Below are 23,397 nucleotides of genomic sequence, written 5' to 3'. Positions count from 1 at the left end.
TCTTTCCGGCTCAGACTGCATAGGTTAAGCTTATGGGGCTGTCACGTGATGAACGAATGACTCGGAAAACCCGAAGAACCGAAACAGGTGAACTACTTGACTAATTCCAGTACAGAACCTATAGGATGTTGCGCACACGCGACTGAACGAATCACTCCCCGAGACGACTCGTTCTTCCCGAGTCACATTAAAGATTCGTTCAAAATGACACTAATGACTGAGCACATGCTCCATCAGGTTAAGTCATATTCATGAAAAAAAAAAACGTTTTTGATTAAAGATTACGAGGACACATTAATTAAAAGAAAAATAATGAAGTGCACGGATAAATTATTTATAATAAACACTACAGTATTCCATCGAAAAATAAGAATTGTCAATTTTGATTTCATGCCGACTTTAATGACAAAATTTTCATTTTTGGGTGAACTAACCCTTTAAGTGCACCGAATTAATACGGCATGTGCTCGCGGCAACCCGAGCTCGATTCCCATCTCGTGGCCCTTTGCAGATCCCGTTACCCTCTCTCTCTCTGCCCAATGCTTTCCTACTGTCCTATTGCATTAAAAAGAAACTTAAAAAAAAATCAATATGGTGTTTAACCTGATTAAGGTCTATGGTGAGAGATTATCATCTTTTCAGTGTAATATTTCTTTAACATCGCTGTTTCTATGTGAAATATCTCTTATGACTTTCACAGCAGCCCTGGTTAAGTGACATCAAAAACCAACTCCTAGCCATTTGAAGCATGAAGATCATGCTTGAGAAAAATGTGATTTGAGTTGATCATTCAGTCTTTCTAGACAGAAATTAATTGAATGGAGTAAACTGCGTTCAGCCCAGCTGCTGACTCAGAACCTGTCCACATCCACGTCAATGTGCTGATGGATAATCTGCAGTCAAACACAAGCGACTGATACCGGTGCAAACAAAGGCATTGATGGAGGCAGTCCTCCTCAGAAGTACTCAGTTCTTGCCTTTAAATGCCAGACGTAATAATGGAGCACTCTGAGTCATCTTGTTTTTGGATTATTCTGAGATGCTAGTTTCCAAGAAGGCTGAGCTACTTTTACTGAATGCCACATTGCAAACCTTGTAAATGACTGTAGCTATGCGCCCATGATTGATCTATTGTGACATATCGCATCATTCAACACAAATTTATAATCTAACAATTAAGTTAAAGACACCCTGTCATTTATATATATATATATATATATATGTGTGTGTGTGTGTTGGCCCAAAATTTATATTGAAAATAATTTAAATAATTCTAAATATTTTATAAACCTATTTTATTACGTTTTATAACATTTAAAAAATACTTATGTAAAAACACCAAATCTGACAAACCTAAAAATGTTTGTTGGTAACATTTACTTCACATTGGGAGCCCTAGATTCAGTAGCAGTTTGTTTTGGCTTAGATTTTTTAAGATAAAAAAGTAAAAGGCTTGAGCGCCCTCTAATGGTTCGAAATGAACAACACCATGATGACAAAGGAATTGCTTCATTACTAGAACCGCGACTTGTTTCCTGCCCAGAAGTGAATGTACAAGTTTATACCCGAACCAAACCCAATCAAATAATGCCCTAATAACCAGCTAAAACACTTGTACAGTCAAAATAATATATTTTTTTCCCTTTTCAGTTACATCAACATTTTCTGGATGTCACAAAAAAAGCTGATGTACAAAGCCAAATCTCTGTAAATAACACAAAAACAAGATACAAAACGAGATAAGGGAGAGTCAGAGACAAAAGTTCAGAAGGGATAAAATTTGTATTTATTTTTTTAAGCTGAAACTGGCAGCTATGTCATGACCACCATAGGTCAAAGTTGCACATAAATGTCATGAATTTACAAAATGAGAATAAACTGTGATAAAGCATTTTCCAAAATAAATCACATCATAGACCACATGACAACAATGACAGTAGTCATGATGTCACTAACACTACCGTTTTGTTTGTTCTGAAAACATTTTAGCATTTTATTTTTTCCATTCTATTTTTAACTATTATTTATCTAAACTAATACACACAAAAGATACCAACATGTGCAACTTCTTCATAAATTAAAGGGATAGCTCACACAAAAAAGAAAATTCTGTCATCATTTAATCAACCTCATGACAATCCAAACCTGTATGACTTTCTTCTGTGGAACAACGACTTCCTTCAAAATAACTTCCTTTGTGTTCCACAGAAGAAAAGAGGTAAGTAAATGATGACAGTTTTCATTTTCTGGTGAACTATCTCTTTAAAAAAAAATCTGGCATTTAAAAAAAAGCAAACATTAGAGAAATCATTTATCTCTATTAATTACTCTTATAGAGCAAATAATATTTCCAGGGTGCATGGCATGTCACAAAAAAAAAGAAAGACAGATGACAGTATAGTATGGAGGACAGAGGAAGAGGACAGCCATTGATAAAGTCAGTCTATAAGTTGTACAAAACCGAATTCAGAAGTTGTGTGCTGATGAGATGATCTCTTATTTCTGATGCAACCGTGTAGCTTTAAACTTAGACATCCATTTGGGTGGCTCCTGAGGAGCTTCGGGGCCCACCTCCTCCAGCTTTCTCTCAGGGATTGTGGGTAAGGCAGGAGGAGCGATGGTCAGGTGTGGGATAGAGCAAGGCAGGGGATCCTTTTCAATCACTGTGCTTGTAAAAGCCTAAAACACAAAAGACATTTAAATATTTAATGAGAATATTGTTATCTGACAAAGACATAAAAAAATATTACATTTAATATAAATTCTGGACTGAGAAGGAAATAAAAAATACTTTCAGACCCACTTTATATTAGGTGGCCTTAACTAATATGTACTTGCAACAATGTACTTATGTTCATATTGTATTGCAAAACACTTTTGGTGCTATTGAGGTGGGATACGGGTAAGGTTTAGTGGTATGGGTAGGTTTAAGGGTGGGTTAAGGTGTACGGGATGGGTCAAAAGTGTACAGACGTAATTCCATGCAGGTATTTTTAAAATACAAGTACAATGTAAAAACATGTACGTACACAACAAGTGCATTGTATTAAATGATTAATTTAAAATGTAAGTACATATTAGTTAACAGTAACACCACCTAATATAAAGTACTTTCTCTGCCACAAGATATAAACGATGAAAATTTACAGTTTTTGAAGAAAATTTTTTTTTTTTTTAAATCACACTGCACTGAACACATAATTCACAATAAGATCAATATCATGCAATCAGAATATGGACTGGGTGAATTTCCATTTCATGTTGACTTAAACCAACAGCAGTTAGTCTTCTGTACCTCAAAGCATCCATTAGTGTGGGGGCTCGTTCCAGTGGGGCTTTCCTCCTCTGTAATGCCATCGCTGGTATCACTGTGTGTGGCGTCATCATGGCTCCACGAGCGTCCAAAAGCAGCACGGCGCTCTTCGAAGTCAGCTGTGCTGCTCTCGCTGGTGTCACTGCACACGCTGTTCTCGCGGCTGCGGGACTTCAAAATGGACTTGCGTGGTATTGGCTCTCCATTCACCAAGTCCACAAACACCCTGCAAACAAACACTGTGTTGAAACTGAACCGGTATAAACAAACAAACAGTGTGATACATCAATAAAAGTAGATGAATGATGTCTCCCATTAGGCTGTCACCTATAAATGTCTGCTGGGCTTGTGATCTTGTAACTTTCATGAGGAGAATGGCCGTTGCTTTTGCCACTTTTCTTTTTTCGCTTGGCTTGCGCCTTTTGTTCATTTCTTTCACTGAATTTTAAAGTGGTGTTCTTGCCTGTATTTATCCTGACCTTCACAGGGAAAAGGGAAGATAGAAAGAAAGAATTATGCAAACCTTTTTATTTTCAAGACAGACAGGACAAAGTAATTCAATGCAAAAAATAAAATGTTAATATATACTACCGTTCAAAAGTCTGGGGTTGGTAATTTTTTTTGTGTGTTTTTGAAACAAGCCTCTTAGGTTTACCAAGGCTGATTACATTTTTTTTCATAAAAAATACAGGAAAAAGAGTAATATTGTGAAATATCATTACAATTTAAAATAATTATATTCTCCTTTCTTATTTTTAAAAATGAAATGTATCCCTGTAATAACACTGAATTTTCAGCAGTCATTACTCCCAAGAAACATTTCTTATCATTAATGTTGAAAACAGTTGTGCTGCTTAATATTTTTGTGTAAAACGATACATTTTTTAGGATTCTTTAATGAATAAAAAAAAATTCAAAAGAGCAGCATTTATTTGAAATATACATCTTTTATAACATTATCTAAGAGGGTTATGTAGCACTCGACTGACCTTTTTGAATTCTGCAGTATGAGAAAAGTAGATAGTTGGAAGACCATTGCCTGCTTCCTCATCACAATCTTCCTCCTCCTCATCCTCAGGGTGCGAGCCATTAGTGCCGTTCATCTGACTTGTGATAGATGTCGGTACCCAGCCATTTTCCTTCTGATGGCCATTAACCTGGACATCGCTGCCACCATCTGCTTCCTTCTCTTCCTCTGAGGAGGAAGTGGTGTCTTCTCCATTAGTGTCTGTGCTGTCCAATCTAGTATAACAGGAGAAAAAATAGACCAAATCTATAAGCATACTATTAGGGTCAATATCACTGTATGGTGCCTTTTGATGTCCTGTACATAACTCATTTGCCATGATAACATAACATAAAAATGACTATGAAAGGGTGTGTTATATTAGGCTAAGTTTTTATATTCATAACAATAGCATTACTTGGCTCTTTAGATACATTTTCTACATTTTTTTTTGTTTTGTGTAAGGGGATGCATGTTATTTTGCTATGTCCCATGCACTGCTCAATAAATTTGAATGATAGTAGAATATTGTCAAATCATAAAATTTAAAAATGTTGTTCTCCTATTAATATTTTGTTAAATAAGAGATTACTCAATTTGAGTGTGTTGATCATTTGGTAATAAAAACGATATTTTTATTTAATAAAAAAAAGAGTTTGTCCATGTCCCTTGAATGGTTGTCCACCCTGTCGTATTGGAGAATCCACCCCTTTAAAAAAAGGCCATCTCCTTTAGTGACATCAGGACAACAGATTTTTTTGTCTCTTCAGTGGCAAAAAATTTCAATTTCAACAGCTGAGGTGAATAAGTTGGTGACTATTCAATTGACAAAATTTTCTTTCATCTGAGTTTGCTTACTTGCTTTGCCAAAGCTTAATATGTGCACCCTGTCGACATAAAATATGCCAGAAGTGATTAGAATACAGTATTTTCAAATTATGTAAGTTTAAATATACCAAATTATCTTCAACAACCAGACTAACCATTTAGCTAGTCACAGTTTTTTGTAAGCTGATATGCTAATTGAAGCTCAAAATGTCTGTCTTTGTTCCTAAATGTCCACCCTGTCGGCCACTTAGACTCGATAGGGTGGACATACACATGACAGGGTGGACATAGCATTCATTTGTAGTTAATATTGCTAAAAACTAAAATGAATGGGGAGGGGTATATCAATGTGATTGAGGATGTAATGATATTATTTATTATTATTATATTCTTTACAAAAAAAAAATTTATTAGTCGGTTATTCTAATGCACATAAACATACAGCTACAGTCTCAGCTATACAATGGAAAACAATAAGCATACAATCAGGTAGAAAAGTTAATACAGTCAGGCTAGAGGCTAAATATGCACCATTCTAAAAAAAAATGTGTGGGAGCTCAGCTAATATGTTTCTATAGTATTTGACTATAGAGTCATAGTCTATAGTACTTTACCATTTATGACATGACAAAGCGAATGGGAAATTAAAACCAAAATTTTTGAGTATTGTGAGGGTTGAAAGGCACTCTATGGTGATATAGATAAGATTACTGGGCATTTCTTTTAAGAAAAGTATATAATTGGGTTATCTGGGGTTGATTTTCATTTTAATGCTATGCACCAATACTTTATTGTAAACACTGGAGGAAGTTGGAGGTTGGTAAAATTTGTTACTGTTTTTGAAAGAAGTCACTTATGCTCACCTAGGCTGCATTTACTTGATTTAAAAATACAGTAAAACCAGTAGAAGTGTGACATATTATTATATTGACATTTTAAAATGTAATTTATTCCTGTCATGGTAAAGATGAATTATCAGCAGACATTATTTCAGTCTTCAGTGTCACATGATCCTTCACAAATCATTATAATATGCTGATTTGGTGATCAAGATACATTTCTTATGATTATCAATGTTAAAAACAGTTGTGCTGCTTAATATTTTAGTGGAAATTCAATATTTTACCGGTATCTTTCATCTTGAAGTTCCTCCTGACGTTCTAGTTCATCAAGTCGAGCCCACAGCTCCTCCTCTGACAGCACCCCTGTCGTTCCCTCTTCATCGCCTTCTTTCTTCTCCTTGTCCTCTTCCAGGTCCAACAAATACTCCTGCTTAGGTTTAGAGTTGGCTTTGTGGGCCAAACGATGTTTTGCTGTGAAAGCACAATAGGGGGTAAATGATCAACAGAAGATAAAACAACCCGATAACACACAAGTTAACCTGAAAAACTAGAATTACCTTTGGTAACTTCTTCCTCATTTATAACTTCTTCTCTAATGTCTACAAAATCTCCAGTATCCTGTTAAAAAAAAGAGTGGACGTGCTTGTTTCTTCCAGAGGAGAAAACCTCAGTATGAGGTTTCCATATAATGTCACACAGTAATGAGGTCATGGTTAGGACACTTACACCAGTCAATTTTTCAAGATCATCTGTAAAGTCGGCTCTGTTCTGAAAGTTCTTCATCACTTTCTGTAAGTCATCTAGCGTATTTTTGACATCTGGAAAAATAACATATCAGGTCAAGCTGTATGGATTATTCAAAATTGGTCAATGGAAAATCTTAATAGAATAAAAATGAACTCACGTTTCTTTCTGTGTTCCACAAGAGCATCAGCTTGTTTGGCAGAACACTTTGCAAACCAGTTATCCCCGAGGAGCACCGTTAACTCATTAGTGTGAACTAGCTTTCCCGGCATGAAAGCCAAGGGACCAAATGGTACCTATCATGTTAAAAAAAACATCCAAACAATCAGGGCTTAAAGTAACAGTGACACTTTCAATTTCTTCATTTTCAAATCTGACAAGTAAAGGCCTGCTCACACCAAGAATGATAACTATAATGGTACCAAATCAACACATGCATTATAAGCGCACACTGCAATTATGCTGCCTGTCACTTTAAATGCTCAAGCTCTGATTGGCTGTTAATGTTTTTATTGTTCATCAGCTAGAAACAATTGCTCAAAGTGATTCCAACGATACTGTTCCTCTATGTCACTATCGTTATAGTCGTGGTGTGAACTTTCCTATTCTCATAGAATAACAATGATTATTAAAACTTTATGGTTATAGTTATCATCCTTGATGTAAACAGGTCTTAAAACAGGCTAAAATGGTGTGAATAATACTCTGATGATAATTTAATATTTTGTTGCGCAGGCATAGAAAATGTTTGTGTATCTAGATGTGAAGATTAATTTGGGTGCGTCAGTAATTGAAAAGTGCCACCACACCATAATATCATAAGACAACTTGTCAGGCAAAGTCCTGAGGCGCTCTTGAAGAGATTCATAGTCATTTTCCACTTTTTTCCTGACAGTCAGAGAGAAAAATGAATCACTTAAAAGGAAATTGTTGGTTTGTTGACATACAAGTTATATTTTTGTTCTACCTACTGACAATTTTTTAAAATAGGAAAAGGAATATAACAAAAGCCTGTCAAATCTTGCCATAACCATCAACATCTATACAGTGATTCACAATAGCATTTCCATTCCAAATGTAAACCTTCAACAACCAATAAATAACCAATGACAAGCTAACATGCATCAATGAATAGTCACAGCCTGAGAAACACTGACATGATACATTGATAATAACGTTATGCATGTCTGAAACGAGACATGTTAAATTGCACGAGGACACCCACCAGTGCTCAAATTGACTTCTGCAATCTTTCACCACCTGTTGTGGAAACAGACACAATTTGTCATTTCATAACCGCTGAGATTCCCAAAATGCCACAGACAACCAGTGACAATCGCTGCTAAATTATCTATATTAATCTGGTAATGTGAATTGGCCATTATAGAGATAATGAACAATAGTCCTGAAAATTTTTCAAGAGATATTGAGACAAGGTACCCTGTAATGCATGTTTATGGTCTATGTCAATAAGAGTCTGTAGACTAAGCTAACAAGTCCCATTGCACAAAATTAAACCCTTTTTAGGTACATTAGGATTATTTGCACTTATTCACTTTATAATAATTGCCCTATTATTATACATTATATACACTTGAGGTTTTTTTTTTTGGAACTCCCTTTTATCTCTCTCTCTCACGGCCATTATTAAAAATGAATTTTTTTTTTTTAATTACAGCAATAAGAAATAAATTGTTTTGGCATTATGTCAATAAACATTTAAAGGTTAATGTACTTGTATGTCATGAAAATGTCAAAGTTCAAATTATCTTAATGCTACTAAAAGTAAGCTTAATTTTCTTTATCCTTACTCTTTCTTCATGCAAAATGTCTATAGAAATAGAATTTCTTTCATATTGAGGTGCAACAGGAGCTGGATATGTCCTTTATGAGATTCACCCACCAATAAAACAATATAAAGCATGTCTAACAGCATGAGCAGACATGCATTATGTGTTTTCTTTTTTCTTTTTCTCTCTCTACTAAAAGACGTGTTGCTGAGGGCAGTGCAACACAGAATTTTCCAGATCTTCTAAATAAAAATCTTCCAGTCTTGTTGATTTTAAATGAAGCAGCACAAATGTAGCTTTCATATGTGGCCAGCTGAGGTTGATCCTCCAATGTCAACACATAGGTAAAAAGACAGTTTGTTTGCCTTTCACCTACTCATATCACTCAAAATACCATGCAAATATAAATAAGTCAGTAACCCTTACCTTCACATAGAGTAATTTCACAGCATGTAAACTACCTACTGTAACAACAGTACTGTAAGCTTTTGCTTGCTCTATGCATTTTGGCAGCGTGGACAACATGTGCTGGAACAAAGATTGTTTTCTAGCTACTATACATGAATAATTTACTGTTATAATTACTGAGATACATTGCCTATAAATATGTACGTGCATTTTTTGCAAAGTATCAGAAACACACATACACCAAAGCAAAATAACTGTTTGCAACCAGCTAGCCAACAGCAACACGTGATACACAAAGAACTTTCCAGAGAACGAAACGCGTAATACTGCGACTATCCTGCAAAAACAACATAAACATACGACGAATGAATCGATGCTGATGATTGATCACGTGCATGGACATTAAGCTTTGATATCTGCAGGAATGCATTGGTGGTATATGAAATAAACGTTACTCCTGTCCTGACCTTTCTGTGCTCCTCTTTTAACCTCTCAACGCCTTGGGGCAGATATTTACTCCGTTTGACTTTTCCAGCTGCAGCCATTTGGTCGTGAATGGTCGATGCCATCCACAATAAAACAAGGCTTTTTAGTTTAAATATCCAAACACTGAATGCTCAGGGGTTTGAAGTCCTATAGAAATGTTTATGAATGCAATTGGACGTGTTGCACTCAATCTGTCGCCTCGTAGTCATCAATGAAGCAGAACAAGTGGTCCAGTATATCGAGATTGAGACCATTTCACACGTGCATGGTACGATGTCGAAGTTATCCCAAAATTTCCTCTTGTTTACAGTCCACCGATGGCCTGTTTCCCCTGCGCCATGTTCATCTAATCACGGATGTAGTACGTACTCTGGATATCTCTCTCCGTACTACAACGACGCAAACACGTGACCACCTCCTATTTAATTTCACTTTCATTTATGAATAACAAATACACATTTTAAGAGAAAATACATTTCCTAAACCATACATAGACTAAAAAGAACTGTCAGCATAGAATTGTATAAATAAGACAACGCCTACTGTTATCCTCCTGCCATAATGAAGCATGAATAATTACTTGTGAGGAAAAAATATTTTCATATAGTATCCATAAAAGGTTCTGTTAATGGCAATATTTGTTTAATCGAAAACGTAGCTCGTTATGCCTTTATATGACCGGAGGAGTGTCCTTTTAACGTACGTGTAAACAATCCTCACGCTGACTAGATCACGTGACTTAGACCGAAACAGGAAGTTGTAAACGTTGAGGAAAATGTAACTAAAATAAAAGTCATCGATTGCATTTTTTGTCAGTGTTGTTTCAGTTTGAACCGTTTCAAGATATGAATGATCTAGGTGTCTCATCTCAGCTGCTTTATAATATACCTCATTATAATTATATAATTCCACAATTTTATTTTCACCTGGATACTTTTATTTTAAAGAAAAGACAAACTGTCGTCGGTGTCAGTAACGTTTTCCGGAATGGTCTGTCCTTACATCGAAATGCTTCTAACTGCTTAAAGACATTTGCACGTGAAATTCTAATTATTTATTAACATAAGGAATTATTAGGGTGCTGGTGAGTACTGACACTTGCTCATAAAAGTGACTGAGTACTTTTTTGTTTGTTAAAATCATTGTTTTGTCATGTCATTGGAAAAATGTTAATATCAATAAATATATAACTTAGAGCTAACATTTGATCATTTATTTCACTCCTTCTATCTAGCTACTTTTTAAAAATGCATTACTGCTTATTTATGTATTTGTAAATTTAAATGTGCATTCAGCTTAAGTCAAAATAAAACTTGACGTATTCACTAGTTGGCATGCATGTTTATTGCATTATTGATTATTTTGTATTTGGTGACATTTTTTCCCGCAGGTGACGAGAGAAGCTTTTCAGTCAGTCATGTTCAGGCACTGCAGGACATTTTCACATTGTGTCTTAAAAAGTCAGACAAATTATGTACTTTCAAAACCAGTTAGGATTCTTTTGCCCTGGTCACCATTCACATGTACCGCATACCCACATACTCATTCTACCAACATCAAGATGCGCTCCTACTTACAGTACATGAAAAGGAAAGTCAAAGGTGCACCAGCTCCTCCATACAATCATGTGTGTCAGGTTGGAGATCCTGTGTTACGTTCACGGGCTGCGGCGGTGGAACCCGGAGCCATTCAGGACCCAGAAGTGCAGAAGGTCATAAAGACCCTAGTCAAGGTGATGAGGAAGCTTGAGTGTATCGGCCTGAGTGCACCCCAGATTGGTGTTCCTCTACAAATTCTAGCCTTGGAGTATCCAAAGAAAATGCTGGAGGACAGCTCAATCGCTTCTATTGAAGCTCGGGGTCTGGTGGCAGTGCCTCTTATGATTTTTGTAAACCCACAGTTACGTGTACTAGATGGACGCACTGTCATCTTCCAAGAGGCCTGTGAGAGCATCTGTGGGTTTTCAGCATCTGTTCCACGCTACGTGTCTGTAGAAGTCTCAGGTAAAAGTGCAATAAAATGTCAAACCAAAAAAAAAAAATTAATAAAATAAGATGACTCAACATGTAACCCAAGTAACCCATACCTTGACTTAAAACCATTGCAGATTTACTTCCTGATGTTCTTAAAGTATCAAATCAAAACAAATGTTTTTCTTCTTTGCAAAGGTCTTAATGAGAAAGCGGAGCCTGTCAGCTGGCAAGCGAGTGGATGGCCAGCCAGAATACTGCAGCATGAAATGGATCATCTTAATGGAGTGTTATATATCGATCGCATGAACAGTAAAACCTTCATCAATGTAAAATGGGAAGAGTTTAATGAATAAAGCTTTGGGAACTTCATTACAACCTTACCTTTGGAACTCAGAGAAAATGGATGTTCTTGTCACTCCTGTGTTATCTAAAACAAACATTTAATCACATTTCACACCCAGAAATGATTTCTCAGATTGGGCATTTACAAGCAAGCTAGATTAGACTTAGCCTTTGCAGATAGCATATGGAAATAACAACAACTTCATCTGCAATAGTAGGACATTTTTTTGTAATATAGGGTTCTAAACTGTTTAAACTGTCCAGGTTTTGGCTTTGTTTTCCTATTGTTTTCATACTTTCTGATGGTAACGACTGAAAAGTATTGTGACCATTAGTGTGCAGGCATTGTACATAATTGACCAATCATGGCACGCAAGAAGGTGGGATCTACAGAGAACAGTCAAAGCAATGCAAATACATGTAAAGCCATGAAAGCCAAAACCTGGACATTTTAGGCAGTTTAGAAGGACATATAAATATGAGAGTACATATGGTCACTATATGTAAAAGTAATATTTCGAATTTAATTTGAATTAAGCACAAGCAGAGTTCTCCTTTAGATCCTTTATTTTTATATGAATTCCATTAAAAAAATCATAATACCAGACATGTACATTATATTTAATAATTATAGGGCAGTATATCACTCTAAGCCACAGTGATTGGTTGGAGTTGTTGCTAAGACCCAAAGCCATAATTTTCCAGAACACATCATACCAATAACTGAATACATCAAATATTGGAGTGGCCATCCCACAATCTCACCAATAACAGACAGTTACAAGACATGTTACTGTATGACATATAGATTAGTAAGAGATCGTCAACTCTACAGTGAAATTTGTTACTTTCTTGTAATATTTGGCTCTTAATATCATATCATATCATACAAGACATTGCTGATATCAAAAATCAAAAGTGTAACAGATTGTCATGTTTCTATTACCCAGTATTTCAGACTTATTGAGCAATTAGCAAAATAATAACAGGCTTATTTGGAGATTAAAAACAGTGTCTTCAACCAGACATGGTCAACACTGACAGTTGTTTTTAAAGGGTCATGAAACCCCCTTTTTCAGCACTGGTTAGTTCTCACCACAGTTTAAAAAAAAAAAATGCTAAAAAAAGTGGACGTGGTGCACTGCGAGCGGAGGGGGAAGACGGGAGACAGACAACACACAGCTTCAGTTTCATTTCGCTCCCATCGAGTTAAAAACACTAATAAATGCACAGTCATTTGCACTCTGTATCGAAAACATACATGAACGTGCTGTTGCACCTCTGATAACTTTTTAAGGTAAATTCTGCGGCGATTATATAAGCCTTTTGACAGGTTGTGTCATAGAGCTGTAAAAACGGTTATACTCAATAAGTGAATAAATCGCATTTGTGCCGAACTCTTATTAAAAAAGCAAAAACAAACACTCCTTCGATTCATGAACGTTTCTCTCAGATAATGTACGCGATCTTACAGTCTGAAACTCTGTCATAGCAAATCAACACATGCTGTTGTGCATAATTAAGCGAAGCTTCTCATAGGATAAGAACACGCCGTCTCATGAATAATTTAATAGACACCGATGCGTCATCGATGTACTATAGTCCATTGCCGTGTCACAAATTGTGACGTCAACACGATGTAGATTTTAAACCCTGAAGATGAAAATAGCGCAAAAAAAGCTTAAAATTAACCAGTTTTCTCCAATAGTTAAAATTATTGGATGCTAACATTGTCTTCTATGATGTGCACCTCTGCTAAAATCTCAGAAAAAGTAGTCTGGGGTTTTATGAACCTTTAAACAGAGGAAGGTCTGAGGAAAGCCTTTCCACACCTACACATCAAGGTATATTTATAGCAACACAGAGTGCAATACACGTCACCACAATACCTGCATACCTGCAAAGTGCTATGGTCAAAACTTAAGCAAGTGACACAATATGTTTTAACATTTTGCATGTTATGTTTTTGAGAGCAGTGTCGTCGATCAGGACACCCAGAGAAATGAAAGACTTTACAAGTGAGGCATACAGTTTCAGGCAAAGTTTGGTCACCCTTCCAGCAATAGTCGTGATATGGTATTGGTCTTTCTGTATCACCCGTTTCCTGGGAGTACTGCTTATGATGTGCAGCAGAAAGACATTTGTGCCTCTTTTGGGCATTCGCTTGTTCTCCTTGAGGGGGTTGTAATTTTCCTGTTGGTTGCACGTTGTGTTGTTTTAAATTGCACATTTGAATAATATTACAGTTGTGGTCATGGATCAACTGGCACTCATAGCACACCAAAAATGAATCAGAAGTAGGATCATCCATACAATAATGTGTTTTCAGGGAATCTTTTGATTTTTCCTTGGCCAATCTAATCTGGTCTTGTGTTGAATAAAGCTCTTCAGCTTTGTCTGAGCATAGTGCTAAAGTATGTCCTTTCATTTTGCACTCTCTATAACGAGAACACGATGAAATGTGCATGTCTTTGCAGTTCTCACACTCGTAAATATATAACTGATTTGGAGTGATACACTTGCACAACAATTTTGCTGCTGCTTGTCTCTGGGCATCACCTTCAATTTGATCTTCAGCAAAGCTTTCCATTGGACCTGGATTGATGAGTGATTTTCCCTGCCTTGCATCCTCATTATTCCCCATGTTTGACTGTGAGGGCTCTCTCTGTAAAGTCTTGCTTAAAGGCTTCTCTTTTGGTTGCATATAAGAAGAGTCAGGTGGCGAATCAGAAATGGATATCATGTGAGAAGCATCTGCCTGCTCTGTGTACAGATCCAGCTCAGCGTCCATGCCACCAGTCAGGATGGCTTCTGAAACACTAGCAGCATCTGACTTTCTCTTGGTGTTCTCTAATGCTATCTGAAGACTGTGGCCTACCTGCCTCTCCTTGACTAGCTGTAGAACCCACTCCACACCTTTGTCCACAGAGCCCAAAGCCGAAAGTAGCAGCTGGCATTCCATCCGAGCAATGAAGAAGCCACATGCAAGACTGAGTAAAAAATCAGCAGGAACTAGTTTGGAGTTCAGCGCCAACTCTTCTTCTTCATTAGGACTTGAAGCTTGGTATCCAAGCAAACCAAACAGCTCTTTAGCCTGCTGAAGTGTCAGTGCAGGTTTGATCAAATGGGTGAACATACCTGAAAACATCTGGTGAGGAGAAAGAGACTATTTTAAGGTAGTGAAAACAAACAAAATGTCATTCAAACTAATAGAAATCTGTAGGTGGAGCACCAGTATTTCCACATACCTTCACCAGTCTGTACTCTCTTCTCCAGGGGTAGATGTAGAGGTTTAATGCCGCGAGCTCCAACACTTCAAAGGCCTTGGAAACTTTCTCAAGCCCCATTTGGCCAGTTTTAGAGGGAAATGCATGGAGAGATTTTTCCATCACTGCCAGTGAATCTAATCCATGTAGATTGTGCATCTTCTGGGCATTGCCACTGTGAAGGAGCCTCTCAACTTCCTTACAAAAATCCTCATCCCTGCATATCAAACTTCGATCCCCCTTCTCAATTCGTCTCTCCAAGTTTGTCTGGTACCTATTGATGAGACCATCCGCTGTCTTTTTATTAGCAGAATTCATCCTAGTAGAAACAATATTGTAAGTTTATTTATTGACAAACAAATTATAATCATCAACCATGACAATAATCACTTACAAGAGATATACATAAACAAGCAAGTTTCTATTTTGCATTACGTCATTAACGTGGATAGTCGAGTAAAGAGAACTAAACTATAACTATATGAAAATGTCATCTAGAGATGATATATCCATATCAAATTCAATTCAATCTGACTAGTAATTGAATATATGTGGACATTTAGACTATTAAAAACCATCTATAATGCTACTACTTATAAATCAACAAAGTGAAAGTGATCTTCCAAGATCGAAAGCAGTTCCGTCAGATTATCTAAAACCACCGTCTTACAAAATTCTGTAGTTATTACATATATTTTATTAAATATAATATTTAATGTACAGCACATTGTTGAACAAAAAATAACAAACTACGCAAAATGTTTAAAGACTGTGTATCTTGTGCCTTTCCCAGGCAAAACCACCGCCACTGATATATTTTCCCAACTGACTCATTAAATTTAAATCAACAAAGCTCTTGACACACTTACGCCGTTCACTTTAGACTGCAACGAATTAACTAAATAAACGAAATTTGTTACCTGATCAACGTTCAACGTCCAACACAAACTGCTTTGAAGAACGTCGCTGTCTCCCAGTGGAGAAACTTTTTTGACGTCACTTCCGTATTCGGCTCACGTGGAGATTTTTAGGGTGGCAATGTCGTCAAACTCAACAAACAAGTAAATGAAAAAAGTAAATATAAGAGTATACAAATAAATAAAATAAAATCGGTAAAAAATAGTTTCATATATGAAAAGTATTCCATATCAATCTTGAGATCACTATTCCTCAATCCAAGTCTAATAAACAGAGATTTCTCTCATTTTGTGAAAAACATAATTTATACAAATTTATTCGTAGTTTATACCACGCTCAGTGTGCAGTTTGCAATGATTACTCAATGTAGTGTATATGCGAGTGATAGTTCACAAGAGGGCGCTGTAATATATGATAGAAACTGTTGGTAATATCAGTTCTGACCATAGACTGTATAAAAACAGGTTCTGACCCTGGTATCAAACTTAATTATTAGAATCATTTCTACTGGCAAGATGATATTACTGTTATTTATTACAGTATAAGGATTTTTTTCAGTTCAACATTTATCATTTTCCTGTAAAATAGTTTCTTTGAAACGGTCATTTATTTGTGATAAAGAATAAAGGAATGCATAATTAGGTGGGCGTGTCATTTTGAAAGGGGCGTGGCGTTGTTGCTGCGGTTCGATTTAAAGATCTTGAGCAGCAGGAGACATGAAGCCCATAAAGCATAATCAATCTCAGACGTGTGCACTGCTGCAGCGGTTGTATGCGCGATGTCAAACGGGGACAGAGTGGTTTTAGCGCTCGGTGGAGCAGGAACTGTCGGCTCCGGGATAGTGAAAGCTCTCCTGGACAGAGGTAAGAGCATATTAAGTATTTACACTTAATACATATAATAGTAAGTATTATTTTTATTTAAAAAAATCAAAAATATTATTTATAATTATTTATAGCAACAGTAACTAATTATTATTATTAGGCTATTATTATTATTAAGCAAATTAGAAAATGCCCTCAACTGCCCAGCTCTGATTTTTCTAAACATATTGCTTACAATTTTATTTATAAGTTTAAAATTAGATTCAGCGCAGTTATGATTAGGAAAACAATTATATAGCCACTACTATTAGATTTTTAGTTTAAATTCAGATCTCAATTTTGATTCCGTAATTTAATTCTAAACTGATTAAACTTTTTCTTTCTTTAACTTTAAATGAAAAAAATAAATACATTTCTTTGCATAAATGTATTTTTTTTAAAGTTCTGCATTGCATGTGTGGTAATTATGCAAACACATATTTAGGTTTCAAGGTTGCGGTGATCTCCAGAGACAGCAGCAAGTTGGAAAAACTCAAGGGGTTTGTTTCACCTAGCACAAAATGTAACCTGACCACTTTAGTGGGGAATGTTGGTATGTATCTTTTGCATGTTTTTTTTTTTTTATCTTTGCAACTCTAGACATTTTACGGTCTCATTGATTTTGGATTGTTTGTGACTGATGAAATATTCTCCTAATCTATCAGGCTCAGAAGAAGGAGTAGAGGAGGTGAAACAGGCCTTGCTCAAGTCTGTGGGTAAGATCACAGATGTGGTGTCCTCTCTGGGCTTCAGCTGGTGGCAGGGAGGTCCACCTCACACCCAACCCCTCAAAGAACTGCACTGGGTGAGAGAGCAGCTTATACCCTTGCAACCCCTCATTCTTTATACTTGCTTATATGACGCACAACATTTCACCATCGCCATTTTGCGTTAGAACTCAGCTTTCATCCTTGGGTCTGCTTCTCCAAATGATCCATCATCATTTGATTGCTCAAAACTCTTCGTCTCTGATCAACAGGTTATTGAGACTCTGCTTTTCAGCACCTTTGTGTCTTGGAAAGCGTTCTTTCCACTGGTGAGAGATGATCCTAACTGCACCTACACGTTCATCACAGGTACATCATTATTTGCCCTCCAAAACATATATTTGGTTAAAGTTATGTAGTTATATGTGGAAAATAATTGTGAGTGCAGTGTATAAATGAGCATTAAAAAATCTACTCGAGTCCACATTCATCACTCGGCAAATTCAGAACACAAATCAATAAAACAAAATCAATGGTCAGATAGGTGGTTACATTTTTAGGAACGGCAACAATGCATGTACTCTTAAAAATAAAGGTTCTTTATGGTTCCATGAAGAACATTTACCATTCATGGAACCCTTCTATTGCACAACAGGTTTGTTATAGTGGAAAAAGTTTAGTCAGGTTATTAAAATTATCTTTACACTAAGTTTCTTTTGAGAAACTTAGCAAAAATAAATAAATAAATAAAAATAAAAAAATGAAAGAAAGAAAGAGTAAAAACTTTTGGAACCTGAAGAACATTTATCCTCCATGATGGAACCTTTCCAAAAGGGAAGGGTTTGTCTGGTTAAGACCTGTGGAAATAAATCGAAGAAAATGGAACATACATATGTGACCCTGAACCACAAAACCAGTCATAAAGGTCAATTTTTTAAAATTAAGATTTATACATATAACAGCTGGATAAATAAGCTTTCCATTGATGCATGGTTTGTTAGGATAGGACAATATTTGGCTGAGATACAACTATTTGAAAATCTGGAAAAACATATATATATATATTGAGAAAATCGCCTTTAAAGTTGTCCAGTAAAGTTCTTAACAATGCATATTACTAATCAAAAATTAAGTTTTGATATTATAGTAGAAAATTTACAAAATATCTTCATGGAACATGATCTTTACTTAATATCCTAATGATTTTTGGCATAAAAGAAAAATAGCTGATTTTGACCCATACAATGTATTGTTGGCTATTGCTACAAATATACCCATGCAACTTATGACTGGCTTTGTGGTCCAGGGTCACATATACATATGCATATACATATATTTTCAGAGAGAGATTTCTATAAGAACCAGATTTAGATGGCAAAAACATTTAAAAATTGAAATAGAATTTAATGGCCAGTGAATTTTCTCAATCCACTGACCATTATGCAGGCAGATGTGGCAACAAAAAGTAAATGATTCCCCCTGCTGATGCGTTCTGTGTTATCCAGGAGGTGCTGGAGAGAAGTTGCTCATGCCGGGCACAGGGTTCCTGACCATAGGGGCAGCCAGCGCTCTGGCGTTCTGTCAGGTTCTGCGTGAAGAGTATCAAGAGGTGCCATGCAAACTCAACCAGGTGTGTCTCATCAAACTCTCCTCAAGCTCATGGGGTTATATTCCGTCCATGATATGCACACTCACTGTAGATGTGCTTAATTAAATGTCATGAAAGTATATCCTATTTGTTCCTCTATGATGCCTGTCTTTAATATATCTTCCAACAGGTGAAAATCAATACGGGTGTGGCAGCCCCAGACCGAATGGCCCCCGGGTACCTGAACCACTTGGATTTAGGGGAAGCCATGGCTACGCTGATAGAGCGCCGCAACACGTCCCACAACGTCTTCCCCGTGAGCTGTCCTGCCGACCTAAAAACTGTTATCTTGGAGGGCAATCTGTAAGCAATGCCCATCGGATTTTCCTCTGTTTTCACTTTATCCTGTTAGTATGCGTGTATTGTTTTATTGCATGTCAACAAAACATTTCTGTATTGAAAATCCCCAGCTTTGTCATAGTACAGTCATAGCCTTGAAATACTCATTGTGCTCAAAACAAATCAATATAATAAGCAGTGGAATGGCACAGATGCCTTGGAGTGCAGCTGATTGTAAACGCAGCCCCAGATATGTAAGCTTGACATTGAAGAAGAGAGACACGTGTGAGAACAGCTGTAAAAACAAACTTGGTCTTTTCCGCGGTTAGAGAAGGTGAAAAAACATGGCAGGTTGTTGGCACACTTGCATCCCCGTAGCGTGACTCCCTGCCCTCGTTCACTCAAAGCTTATCTGGCTGTTGCTTCCACGGCTCCAATTATTCCCAGCCGTGTGGCCCATAATAAGCGTGTGAAGGGGACAAGGGGTTTAGAAATGGCTGGCCTTCAAACTGGATGACATTGTTGTCTTTGTTTGCTGTTATCATGATATTTGCATAAACGCTTTAGCGATATGAATGTAAATTTGCTATTAAAAGAATCTGGATTCAGTGAAGAAAGGAAAGGAGATGAGAAGGCTGTGGTTTTGCTTTGCATCAGCTTAAAATTGAACATTTTTCTCCATGTCATTCCAAACATGTATGACTTACATTCTTCTGTGGAACAAAAAAGATTCTTGAAGAAGGAAAACCTTATAGGTTGGGACTGACATGAGGGTGGGTAAACTTTCCCTTTAAATCTGAAGTACAGACCAAAAATTCTGTTCACACCACCAAAACATAGTCTCTGTTACTCTGTTTAGTACTTGTCTGAGTGAAAACAATTCATGGGCGCATTTATATTGTGTGTCTGACAAAATTAAAATAATAATAAAAAAAGAGAAAATCTCCCAGACTCCTAGTTTCTTTGAAGTAGCAACCAACGTGACCTGAGCCACAAAGCCTAGGGTGTGATATGACTTCAGTCGCCTGGATTTCATTAAAATCTGGCGTGGAGTCCTTATTTTAAAAATAGTTTGGGAATTGAAAAACTGAAAACAACAGAAAACAAAGTATCCACTTTGGCAACCAACGATGTCCCTTTTCGTGAGACGGTACACTTTGAGTGCCAGAAAGACATTGTTTCTCATCAATATTTTCAAACTCAGAACTCATACTTGAAGGGATAGTTCACCACAAAATGAAAACCATTATTATTTATTCACTCTCATGCCATTCCAAAAGTTAATGACAATTTTCATTTTTGGGTGAATTCATTTAAATTTTACGAACACCGTTAAAAAGAGAAACTATCAGGGATGCAAAATCTCACAAAAAGTGAGACTGAATAGTTTATGATGAGCACGGTTTGCAAACTTTCCCTAACCACTCTGGCTGCATTTTGGGGTTTAACCCCAAGGCTTGTCACAGGATTTTTTTGGTGCCAGCTCCAAAACACAGACAGGAATTGGGGCATTTATGTAGAAGGACAAGACAAGTGGACTGGAAGAGATTTAAAAGGCCGCCCATAGACAAAGTCACACAGTGAAGCCATTAGAGTAATCGACATCCACACAGAGGGTATTCTAGGACAGAGGTTAAGCCTCCTGATTCAGAGTGGCATGTTTTCTCCTGCGGCCCGGAAACTTTCGGAACAATCCAGCCACCTGCCCATCAGGGAACTCAGCCTCCCTCTGAGCAATCGCTTCTCCCAGCGATTTCCCCGCCCTTCGAATTTTAACCAATCGATTAAAAGCTATTGAAAAGCATGGAAGAATTAAGAAAATAAAAGAAAAACACCCACAAGGGTTACATATGTCTTTATTGTTAAAAAATTCACATGCCATGCACTTTCAAACCATGACCATGTGCATTATCCAATCCTAATGATCGGGTATGAAGAACTTGGGAAGGTTTTGTAAAAAAAGGGTTAGGGCAAAGAGATTCAGGCTACATTCACATTCATCAATTCACATTACAGATCTTGAGCAACAAACAAACACACATTCTGCTCAGACAAAACATAAATATACAGTGGGTACGGAAAGTATTCAGACCCCCTTAAATGGGGTGCTGTGTGTACATTAATGAGGAAAAAAAATTAACTTAAATGATTTTAGCAAATGGCTGCAATATAACAAAGAGTGAAAAATTTAAGGGGGTCTGAATACTTTCCGTACCCACTGTATATAATAATGCTTTTGCTCATACAAATTATTTAATTATTCCTATTTTCTATTCAATCCCCTCAACCTCAGTAACTGAAGACAGACGGTTCAGCAGCATTAATGTTTCTTGCGCATCCAAACTTTTTTTTTTTTTGACATTGATTTCACTATTTTGACTATTAGAGCGAAAAGCAATTAAATAACAAATTAAGATATTTAAAAAGAAATAGATAAAACCTATACTGCTCAACAACATGATGCCTGTCTGCAAAGTGGTATATTTACTTGCAAGAGAAATGCACAGCTCGGAGTATAAAGGTTTAACAGAACTTTTGACAAATTTTTTCCATTATGTCCTAACCAGTACAACAAGCTCAAAATGGCTAGAATTCTGAGCTAAAATAATACAAACTCAATTAGTGTCTCTTTTTATATTGTTTAATAAATAGGGTGTTACATGATGACAAATGCTAGTAGTGCTTTAGTCTTTCATTTCCATTGATAAAAATTCTCTGAGAAATACATTTGACCAAAAAAATTAAAAGTCAATGGGATTAGAATACATTCACATTTGTATTAAAAAAAATTAACATTTTAACTAAGCTTTCCACAAATCCTTTCCTAACATCTGGCTCATTTCATCCCATTCAGTCTCATAAATATATATTTTTTTGCTTTGGCTACAATACTGAGCTTACTTCTAACCACATTCAGATGAACCTGCCCTGTAGCGCCCAAACACAGCGAATAAACTTCTCCAGTCCCTTCAAAAGCAGTAGGTGGGGAAGATTTGAACAGAACTGAAGTCTGGCCTGATTTGGGACTTGAACAGGCTGAGCAGAGGAGATACACCAACTCCTGAGGACTTTCAAACACGACGAGATCTTTCCATCAGCTAAGGCGCCTAGAACCAAAACACAAACGGCTCTAATTAAACTGGATGAACAAGAACCGTGTAAGCCAGCCAGCTACTCTAAGAGCAGAGACTGTTAGAGAAGCAAAAGCAAATGAAAGTGTTCTGCATCACTCTGGCAGAGGCTGGAAGTTTGTTTGACGTGTTGGCATGTTTAACAGTCTCCATTGGGTAATCTAATTAGAACTTAAACCACCGTAGACTATCATTATTTCAGTAACGCGACCTTAAATAGAAACTTCACCCTGTAGGCAAAAACAACCAGCAAAATTTCACTTCAAGAAGAAGTTCAAAGTTCAGCAAGGTCAGTGTAATTTATCCAACAAGGTAGGAGCAACACATCTGGCTGTGATCCAGGGGTACCGCCCAGCCCCTCCCATTCTATTCGTTTCATTTAAGCTGTTCAGTGATGGATGACGAAAGAGGAACGCATTTCAACATGGGACGCCGTAGCGTAAGTGACAGCTGTACAGACACTGCGCTCTGCAAAGTTAAATGTTTGGATAAAATGGGATAACTGTGTCACAGGGAGTTTTGATGAGGCGGAACAACATTGTCTGATAGAGTTAGTGGTTTAGTTAATCTTTTCCTGACCCACCATATGACCAAGTCCTTACTCAACTGAAAGATAACATTTGAAGGGCACAAATCCATTAAGGCAATAATAATAACAATAATAATAATAAATCATCATCAATCAAAAATTTGGGGTCAGTAAGATGTTTTAAAATGTTTTTTGAAAGAAGTCTCTTATGCCGAGTTCACACTGCACGATTTTAGCCGACGTTGCATCACTGTTGGTTTCACACTGAATGACTATCTAGGGTAGCATTCAGTTGTAAAACCAACAGTGATGCGACGTCTTTGA

At 36.7% G+C, this 23,397-nt stretch overlaps 5 protein-coding genes across 10 annotated transcripts in view; 2 read left to right on the top strand and 3 right to left on the bottom strand.

Moving 5' to 3' along the window:
- Positions 1 to 2,471: 2,471 nt before the first annotated feature.
- On the bottom strand, positions 2,472 to 9,996 carry LOC107684674 (unconventional prefoldin RPB5 interactor 1-like). 3 transcript variants are annotated; one of them, XM_016480997.1, is made up of 11 exons: positions 9,399 to 9,996; positions 7,959 to 7,993; positions 7,543 to 7,621; positions 6,894 to 7,029; positions 6,716 to 6,807; positions 6,547 to 6,607; positions 6,274 to 6,460; positions 4,303 to 4,564; positions 3,641 to 3,792; positions 3,296 to 3,539; positions 2,472 to 2,679 (listed from the first exon to the last, which is right to left on the bottom strand). In XM_016480997.1, the coding sequence occupies exons 1-11, from the start codon at positions 9,498 to 9,500 to the stop codon at positions 2,497 to 2,499; spliced, it is 1,533 nt and encodes a 510-aa protein (XP_016336483.1). In that variant the 5' UTR covers positions 9,501 to 9,996; the 3' UTR covers positions 2,472 to 2,496. The 3 variants fall into 3 exon arrangements, with proteins under 3 accessions (XP_016336483.1, XP_016336482.1, XP_016336484.1); XM_016480996.1 differs by having other exon boundaries at positions 4,303 to 4,555; positions 8,950 to 9,995; XM_016480998.1 differs by having other exon boundaries at positions 4,303 to 4,555; positions 9,399 to 9,994.
- A 386-nt stretch (positions 9,997 to 10,382) lies between these two features.
- pdf (peptide deformylase, mitochondrial) lies at positions 10,383 to 11,982 on the top strand. The gene is made up of 3 exons (XM_016481013.1): positions 10,383 to 10,501; positions 10,808 to 11,420; positions 11,586 to 11,982. The coding sequence occupies exons 2-3, from the start codon at positions 10,835 to 10,837 to the stop codon at positions 11,741 to 11,743; spliced, it is 744 nt and encodes a 247-aa protein (XP_016336499.1). The 5' UTR covers positions 10,383 to 10,501; positions 10,808 to 10,834; the 3' UTR covers positions 11,744 to 11,982.
- Positions 11,983 to 12,186: 204 nt separating this feature from the next.
- Positions 12,187 to 15,993, bottom strand: LOC107684671 (spermatogenesis-associated protein 2-like protein). Of its 2 annotated transcripts, none has more exons than XM_016480989.1 (4): positions 15,919 to 15,993; positions 14,981 to 15,317; positions 13,533 to 14,880; positions 12,187 to 12,787 (listed from the first exon to the last, which is right to left on the bottom strand). In XM_016480989.1, the coding sequence occupies exons 2-4, from the start codon at positions 15,314 to 15,316 to the stop codon at positions 12,783 to 12,785; spliced, it is 1,689 nt and encodes a 562-aa protein (XP_016336475.1). In that variant the 5' UTR covers position 15,317; positions 15,919 to 15,993; the 3' UTR covers positions 12,187 to 12,782. The 2 variants fall into 2 exon arrangements, with proteins under 2 accessions (XP_016336475.1, XP_016336476.1); XM_016480990.1 differs by having other exon boundaries at positions 15,868 to 15,969.
- Positions 15,994 to 16,624: 631 nt separating this feature from the next.
- LOC107684673 (uncharacterized) lies at positions 16,625 to 20,031 on the top strand. The gene is made up of 6 exons (XM_016480995.1): positions 16,625 to 16,779; positions 17,225 to 17,332; positions 17,445 to 17,584; positions 17,759 to 17,855; positions 18,992 to 19,116; positions 19,265 to 20,031. Exons 1-6 carry the CDS (start codon positions 16,695 to 16,697, stop codon positions 19,439 to 19,441), a joined length of 732 nt encoding a protein of 243 aa, XP_016336481.1. The 5' UTR covers positions 16,625 to 16,694; the 3' UTR covers positions 19,442 to 20,031.
- Positions 20,032 to 21,640: 1,609 nt separating this feature from the next.
- Positions 21,641 to 23,397, bottom strand: part of LOC107684672 (VPS9 domain-containing protein 1-like) — a 17,513-nt gene continuing 15,756 nt past the window's right edge. For all 3 annotated transcript variants that reach the window (XM_016480991.1, XM_016480993.1, XM_016480992.1), the window contains one exon: positions 21,641 to 22,520. The gene's annotated coding sequence lies outside the window, so the exon portion shown is untranslated. The remainder of the gene's footprint in view (positions 22,521 to 23,397) is intronic.

Source organism: Sinocyclocheilus anshuiensis, unplaced genomic scaffold, assembly GCF_001515605.1.
Source record: "Sinocyclocheilus anshuiensis isolate Anshui unplaced genomic scaffold, SAMN03320099.WGS_v1.1 scaffold93, whole genome shotgun sequence".
Classification (NCBI taxonomy): Eukaryota; Metazoa; Chordata; class Actinopteri; order Cypriniformes; family Cyprinidae; genus Sinocyclocheilus; species Sinocyclocheilus anshuiensis.
Note: the sequence above shows the minus strand (reverse complement) of the source record. Positions and strands in the feature narration are given on the sequence as shown.

Bases quoted from the DNA above. Each gene is read 5' to 3' on its own strand.
- pdf (XM_016481013.1), top strand. From the start codon at position 10,835: ATGTTCAGGCACTGCAGGACATTTTCACATTGTGTCTTAAAAAGTCAG. The intron at 11,421-11,585 runs GTAAAAGTGCAA...TTCTTTGCAAAG, and splicing joins CGTGTCTGTAGAAGTCTCAG to GTCTTAATGAGAAAGCGGAG.
- LOC107684674 (XM_016480996.1), bottom strand. From the start codon at position 9,168: ATGTGTGTTTCTGATACTTTGCAAAAAATGCACGTACATATTTATAGG. The intron at 3,793-4,302 runs GTCAGTCGAGTG...TTCCCTGTGAAG, and splicing joins ATACTGCAGAATTCAAAAAG to GTCAGGATAAATACAGGCAA. The intron at 2,680-3,295 runs GTACAGAAGACT...TTTGTGTTTTAG, and splicing joins ACACTAATGGATGCTTTGAG to GCTTTTACAAGCACAGTGAT.
- LOC107684671 (XM_016480989.1), bottom strand. From the start codon at position 15,316: ATGAATTCTGCTAATAAAAAGACAGCGGATGGTCTCATCAATAGGTAC. The intron at 14,881-14,980 runs GTATGTGGAAAT...TCTCCTCACCAG, and splicing joins GAGAGTACAGACTGGTGAAG to ATGTTTTCAGGTATGTTCAC.
- LOC107684673 (XM_016480995.1), top strand. From the start codon at position 16,695: ATGTCAAACGGGGACAGAGTGGTTTTAGCGCTCGGTGGAGCAGGAACT. The intron at 17,333-17,444 runs GTATGTATCTTT...CTAATCTATCAG, and splicing joins CACTTTAGTGGGGAATGTTG to GCTCAGAAGAAGGAGTAGAG. The intron at 17,856-18,991 runs GTACATCATTAT...TGTGTTATCCAG, and splicing joins CACCTACACGTTCATCACAG to GAGGTGCTGGAGAGAAGTTG.